Source organism: Eretmochelys imbricata, chromosome 1 (assembly GCF_965152235.1).
Source record: "Eretmochelys imbricata isolate rEreImb1 chromosome 1, rEreImb1.hap1, whole genome shotgun sequence".
Taxonomy (NCBI): Eukaryota; Metazoa; Chordata; order Testudines; family Cheloniidae; genus Eretmochelys; species Eretmochelys imbricata.
In genome coordinates, this window is record NC_135572.1 from 3,224,139 (window position 1) to 3,231,858 (window position 7,720).

At 46.2% G+C, this 7,720-nt stretch overlaps 1 protein-coding gene across 1 annotated transcript; it reads left to right on the forward strand.

The window, feature by feature from the left end:
• Window positions 1–692: 692 nt before the first annotated feature.
• On the forward strand, window positions 693–1,691 carry LOC144278033 (olfactory receptor 52R1-like). The gene has a single exon (XM_077839156.1). The coding sequence runs from the start codon at window positions 693–695 to the stop codon at window positions 1,689–1,691; it is 999 nt and encodes a 332-aa protein (XP_077695282.1).
• The last annotated feature ends 6,029 nt before the right edge of the window (window positions 1,692–7,720 follow it).

Here is a 7,720-nt window from a genome sequence, read left to right on the forward strand (position 1 = left end):
TCTTTCCAAATGCAGAACAAATATATTTACTGAAGAAATCTACCTTTTTTGCAACATTACATGTTTTCTTTCTCCTCTAGGAATTGGCCTAAGCGTTTTTGAGTATTTCTTTGGTTTTTAATATACTGAACAACCTCCTTTGTTATCCTGAGACCTGCCACACATGGATTTTTCCCTCATGTCTTTAATGTCCATGATCAATTTTCACAACTTCAATTTTGTATTATTTGCTATTTATTTACCTTTTTTTCATGAGTTATATATTGCTGTTCTCCCTCCCGCCCTGCCCTACTTAAAAATGTTTTCGCTTTGACACTGAAACACGTGTTTGTCCAAAGCCGTCCACTTCTTTGACTATGGAATTGTGACCTTCTAGCTATCTAATAAATGCTTCTTATAGAATTTCAATTTTCACTTCCCAATTTTCTGTCTAATTTTTTCCTCCCAATAAGTTTTTCCGACATTTTGCCTCAGCTTTGAGGAACTAGCTCTTGTGAAACACTAAGTGTCTACAGATATTACTGTTTGGGAATAGTTCTCTGTTTGACCATTTGAATGTAATCACCTTTATTTTTTTATTTTCCCCTCCTCTATCACACACCCCCGTCTTTGTCTCTCAATCCAGGAATATTTACTGCGACCATCACCCGAGACCCTGGGCACATACAGAAAGTCCAGTGAATGTACAATATATGCAGGAGACACCATTCTGCCTCAGAGTTGGACACCTTCTCCCCTACTCCATGCCAGTTTCCAACACAACTCACTTCACCAACCCCTCCACCTTCATTCTGCTGGGCATTCCTGGCCTGGAGGCAGCCCATGCCTTGATCTCCATCCCTTTTTGCACCATGTACGCCATAGCTATCTTGGGAAACTTCACAATCCTGCTAATAGTGAAGAGGGAGACGAGACTCCATGGGCCCATGTACTATTTCCTCTGCATGCTGGCTGTCACCGACCTGGTCTTGTCTACGTCCATCCTGCCCAAAATGCTGAGCATCTTCTGGTTGAATTCCAGGGAGATCAATTTCAGTGCCTGCCTCACCCAGCTGTACTTCATTCACTGCTTCTCAGTGATGGAGTCTGGGATCTTTGTGGCCATGGCTTTTGATCGCTACGTGGCCATCTGTCATCCCCTGAGACATTTCACCATCCTGAGAAACTCTGTGGTGGCAAAGATCGGCCTGGCCGTGGTGCTGCGTGGAGGCATGCTTGTACTGCCCTTTCTCCTCCTGGCGAGGCAGTGGCCATATTGCAGAACCAACATCATCCCCCACTCGTACTGTGAGCACATAGCCTTGGTGAAACTGGCCTGCGCAGACATCCGCATCAGCAGTTACTACGGCCTCTTTGTGTTATTCTTTGTGACCGGTGTGGATGTGTTTTTTATCACCATGTCCTATATCCAGATCCTCAGGGCCATCTTCAGCCTCCCCACAAAGGACATCCGGATCAAGACTTTTGGGACCTGCAGCTCCCACCTCGGTGTCATTTTAACCTTTTACATCCCAGTTCTCTTCTCCTTACTCACACACCGGTTCGGGCATAATGTGCCCCTGCATTTCCATATTCTCATGGCCAATGTGTACCTCCTGGTGCCCCCCATGCTGAACCCCATCATCTACGGGGTGAGGACCCAAGAGATTTGGGATAGGCTGCTCCATCTCTTTACTCATAAAAGAATTTAAAAGTTTTCTGCTGGTGCTCTGGATCTCAGAAAAAGCTCTTTGTGGAGCTGGCTGGTAACATGGTGCTGGGCCCTCTTCCCTGAGTCACTTCTTAGACAGTTAAAAAGACATTAAATTCTTTCCTGGCCTTACTGTGCTGAGTCAGCATGACAAACGTGGGAATCGTTCTGTGTTCAACTCCTTAACTTATCGGGATTCCACCTTTATAAATTCTGTTAAATTTACCCCTGAGGCTTTGCCTTCTGCCCAGTTACTTCCTCCAATGCCCAGTCCCTGCTCCACATCTCACCTCAAGGCTCCAGCCATTTCTGCGCTTTACCCCCCTAGGGTCCCACCCCTCTCGCTCACTCCTCTCCTTGCCTGCCACTATCACTCGTCAAATCACCTCTCTCTTCCACCACCCCAGCAGGGCTCCATAGGATCTGGGGGTGGGACTGGAGCTGCTGCAGCCTTAGAAAGAGCCTGCAGTGAGTACAGTGAGGACACAGTGCTCTGGCCGACACACCACTTAGGAGCAGAGAGGGAAGCCAGGGTGAGATTATGCATCATACAGGTTGTGGGCCCTATAGCTCATATACAAAATCCTGAGGGCATAGACCATTGTATGACTTATTTCCTTAGCTTCTGGTTCCCTTTTGTTCCTCCTGCAATGGGGATGGGCTGGGAGCTGTTTTCCCTGAGCCAGGCCTTGCGGACAGGGCAAGGGATCAGCTTTGAAGCTAGGTGGACAACAGCAGAGAGAGGCAGAAGGATTAGCCCTTTTTTAGCTGGGAAGGCAGGATGCTGGGCTGAGGCCAGGGTGGCCGAGGTAGCTCAGAGGGAGGGAAATAAATGGCACACCTGCCATGAGCCAGGTATTTACAGACATACAGAGCACCTTATCTGGAACTACAGGGCACCCATTGCACAGGGGCTGAAGCTGAACTGTGAAGCTGTGTCCACCATATGCTCTGCATAATGCTTTAGATCACTACATATCAAGAATCTTTAGCTCGACTGCTAGGCAGCATTCTCCCCATGTCATGGACCGACTGAGACACACAGAGGTAAAGTGATTTACCCAGGGCCACCCAATGAGTTTGTGGCATAGCTGAGAATAAGAACTGTGAGTCCTGACCCTCCAGCACCATTGCTCTGGCATTGAACTGGCATTGCTCCTCTGGTACCAGAACATCACCAATAACCATAACTTGAGACACAAAGGTGATACATGCATATAAACAGGATAATCATACCCAGCAAATCATAACTTTCCCATTGACATCTGACAGGACATACTTTGCACAAGATTTGTTGCAGTTGTGTAACAGTGGCAGCAACAATGATAAAAATGTTCTTTATTCAATCACACAGCCTCACACCCTGTTCTTGTCCAATGATGGTGCTACAGTTGCTAGCCACCTAAGGAAGGGATGTTGCCTGGGTTCTAGCAGAGCAAACAGCTGGGGCAGGAGAGCCACTGGAGGATGGCAGGAGCTTATTAAAACGTGTTTTGCTGCAGAGAGCCTTGTCCTTGTACATATAAAGGAGGAAAAAAATTCTTTAAAAGTGAGAGGTGGACATCCTCAAACATTCCTCAAACCATAGCCAGCCAGTCCCTTTGGCTTTGAACAACCTCAACTTGTGTTTGATTAAAGCATCTTCTAGAAAAGTGTCCAGGGCTTGATCCACAAAGGCACTCAGGTAAATACTGAACTTAGGCACCGCTGCCTTTCTCAAACCCCTGCTCCTCTGCCGCCTGACCCTGCAGGAAACTAAGGTTCTGCCAGTCGCCTGCAGAAAGCAACCTGAGTTCTGACACTGCTCCACAGCTAATGAGCTGCTCAGAGTCTTTGCTTAGGCGTCAATTGTGGTGGGATTCTCCAACGAGGTGTTCCCCCACCCATCCCCCCTCAGGCCTGATCACTTAGGCATTCTCAGACCACAGCTCCCCCATGGGGCCTTGCAGATCAGGAATGTGTGTGGGTGTTTGCATGTGTGTCCATAGGTGTGGTTGTGCCTGGTGTGATGTTACACCCTGTCAAGGTTCCTTCCCCACTCTGAACGCTAGGGTACAGATATGGGGACCTGCATGAAAAACCTCCTTAGCTTACTTTTGCCAGCTTAGGTCAAAACTTCCCCAAGGTACAAAATATTCCACCCTTTGTCCTTGGATTGGCCGCTACCACCACCAAACAAATACTGGTTACTGGGGAAGAGCTGTTTGGACACGTCTTTCCCCACAAAATACTTCCCAAAACCTTGCACCCCACTTTCTGGACAAGGTTTGGTAAAAAGCCTCACCAATTTGCCTAGGTGACTACAGACCCAGACCCTTGGATCTTAAGAACAATGAACAATCCTCCCAACACTTGCACCCCCCTTTCCTGGGAAATGTTGGATAAAAAGCCTCACCAATTTCCATAGGTGACCACAGACCCAAACCTTTGGATCTGAGAACAATGAAAAAGCATTCAGTTTTCTTACAAGAAGACTTTTTAATAGAAATAGAAGTAAATAGAAATAAGGAAATCCCCCCTGTAAAATCAGGATGGTAGATACCTTACAGGGTAATTAGATTCAAAACATAGAGAACCCCTCTAGGCAAAACCTTAAGTTACAAAAAGGATACACAGACAGAAATAGTTATTCTATTCAGCACAATTCTTTTCTCAGCCATTTAAAGAAATCATAATCTAACACATACCTAGCTAGATTACTTACTAAAAGTTCTAAGACTCCATTCCTGGTCTATCCCCGGCAGAAACCGCATAAAGACAGACAGGGAACCTTTGTTTCTCTCCCTCCTCCCAGCTTTTGAAAGTATCTTGTCTCCTCATTGGTCATTTTGGTCAGGTGCCAGTGAGGTTACCTTTAGCTTCTTAACCCTTTCCAGGTGAGAGGAGCTTTCCCCTGGCCAGGAGGGATTTCAAAGGGGTTTACCCTTCCCTTTATATTTATGACACACCCCATAATACTTTATGTGAATATGCTCATGAATGTATATAGGACATAACTGGAACATGTTTTATGCTACATATGCCATGTAACATATCTCTGTAAAGGTTAAGATCTACTCAATATATTCATCCTATTTGTATGCATGCATCATTTTTGTATTTGAAGTTATGAATATTGGCTATGTACTTGTTTAATTTTAAGTAGCGTCAGTGGAGCAGTTGGTTAGCTTTCTGAGAAAAGACTATTCTCAATAAGTGCCCAATGAAGAAACACTTAAGCTTACTATGAACTGGGAAATGCCAATCCACATCTGAGCTTTCCTAGGAATGTTGCCTGGCTGGTAAGGAACTGCGTCAAACACGGACATGTGACTTGCCCATGTGACTCCAAAGCTCGATCTTGGAGATGATTTCTGGATATGAGAGAGGAAGGGGTTTCCACACACAAGAGAAAGTCTATTTAAGCCCCTGGGAGACCCCTCCATTTGGTCTTCAGCTGGCTGAAGAAGTAGCCTCTCCATCCCCAGAGGATACCTGAAAGAAACTGGAACAAAGGACAGTAACCACGGGGGTGTGAGTGATTGCTGGACCCAGACTAGAAGGAGGCTAGTCTGTAAAAGAATTTTATTGGAACATCTCTGAGGTTTAGATTTCATCTATAATCACTTTCTTACTATTAGGCATACACGCGCATATTTTATTTTATTTTACATGGTAATTCACTTTGTTCTGTCTGGTTTCAGAGTAGCAGCCGTGTTAGTCTGTATTCACAAAAAGAAAGGGAGTACTTGTGGCACCTTAGAGACTAACCAATTTATTTGAGCATGAGCTTTCGTGAGCTACAGCTCACTTCATCGGATGCATACTGTGGAAAGTGTAGAAGGTGTTTTGTGTGTATATAAAAAGTTCTTCTACACTTTCCACAGTATGCATCCTATGAAGTGAGCTGTAGCTCACAAAAGCTCATGCTCAAATAAATTAGTTAGTCTCTAAGGTGCCACAAGTACTCCTTTTCTTTTTTTCTTCTAGGATGAGATTACTGGTTCTGTGGATGAAGGGAAAGCAGTGGATGTATTGTTTCTTGACTTTAGCAAAGCTTTTGACACAGTCTCCCACAGTATTCTTGTCAGCAAGTTAAAGAAGTATGGGCTGGATGAATGCACTATAAGGTGGGTAGAAAGTTGGCTAGATTGTCGGGCTCAACGGGTAGTGATCAATGACTCCATGTCTAGTTGGCAGCCGGTGTCAATTGGAGTGCCCCAGGGGTCGGTCCTGGGGCCGGTTTTGTTCAATATCTTCATAAATGATCTGGAGGATGGTGTGGATTGCACTCTCAGCAAATTTGCGGATGATACCAAACTGGGAGGAGTGGTAGATATGCTGGAGGGCAGGAATAGGATATAGAGGGACCTAGACAAATTGGAGGATTGGGCCAAAAGAAATCTGATGAGGTTCAATAAGGATAAGTGCAGGGTCCTGCACTTAGGACGGAAGAACCCAATGCACAGCTACAGACTAGGGACCGAATGGCTAGGCAGCAGTTCTCCGGAAAAAGACGTAGGGGTGACAGTGGATGAGAAGCTGGATATGAGTCAGCAGTGTGCCCTTGTTGCCAAGAAGGCCAATGGCATTTTGGGATGTATATGTAGGGGCATAGCGAGCAGATCGAGGGACGTGATCGTCCCCCTCTATTCGACATTGGTGGGGCCTCCTCTGGATTACTGTGTCCAGTTTTGGGCCCCACACTACAAGAAGGATGTGGATAAATTGGAAAGAGTCCAGCGAAGGGCAACACAAATGATTAGGGGTGTGGAACACATGACTTATGAGGAGAGGTTGAGGGAACTGGGATTGTTTAGTCTGCGGAAGAGAAGAATGAGGGGGGGATTTGATAGCTGCTTTCAACTACCTGAGAGGTGGTTCCAGAGAGGATGGTTCTAGACTATTCTCAGTGGTGGAAGAGGACAGGACAAGGAGTAATGGTCTCAAGTTGCAGTGGGGGAGGTTTAGGTTGGATATTAGGAAAAACTTTTTCACTAGGAGGGTGGTGAAACACTGGAATGCGTTGCCTAGGGAGGTGGTGGAATCTCCTTCCTTAGAAGTTTTTAAGGTCAGGCTTGATAAAGCCCTGGCTGGGATGATTTAATTGGGGATGGGTCCTGCTTTTGAGCAGGGGGTTGGACTAGGTGACCTACTGAGGTCCCTTCCAACCCTGATATTCTATGATTCTATGATTCTATGAAAGTGGAAGAGCTCCAGGCAGACAGACTGAACGACACATGTAATATTGCCATTTGAGTGATGTTCAGGGCACTCATGTGGGATGTGGGAGACGTGTGTTTTAGTCCCTGGTCCGAATCAGGTAGAGCAGAGATTTTGGATCTGAGTCTCCCAACTCTCTATCAGATCTGTCACTAGAAAGTGCTGACCTGTCCTGGGCACCTCGCTCCAGGAGAGGGCTCACAGCTGACAGTCCCATGAGGAAATACACTCCTCTCTCCACTCATTAGCCAGGCCCCAACACACCGCAATTACTGGGAGTTAGGTGCTTAAGGACTGTGTTTGGGCTTTGGAGAGCAGAGTGGCTAAACTGGAAGAGCTAAGGAAGACAGAGAGATACACAGATGAGACTCTCCGGGACAAAGCAGAATGGTCCCTTCCCCAGTCTGACAGCCTCTGTGCTTTTGAGGAGCATCACACAGACAGACAGACCATTTGTTTCCCCTCCTCCATCTTTGAAAGTGTCTTGTCTCCTCATTGGTCATTTTGGTCAGGTGCCAGTGAGGTTATGTTAGCTTCTTAACCCTTTGAGCTTTGAGCAGGGGGTTGGACTAGATGACCTCCTGAGGTCCCTTCTAACCCTGATATTCTATGATTCTTTACAGGTGAAAGGGTTTTACCTCTGGCCAGGGGGGATTTTATAGCACTGTATACAGAAAGGTCTTTACCCTTCCCTTTATTTTTATGACACCCTGCCAGTTTGGGACTCCAGCACCCTGTCTTGTTGAGCCAGACACGCCAGTCTGCTCCAACACAGACCCAGGGTCTGAACCACATGCCCCAAAGTGCAGACTTAACTGAAAGCAACTT

What these genes read in the sequence shown, in the direction of transcription:
- LOC144278033 (XM_077839156.1), top strand. Translation starts at nt 693, where the DNA reads ATGCAGGAGACACCATTCTGCCTCAGAGTTGGACACCTTCTCCCCTAC.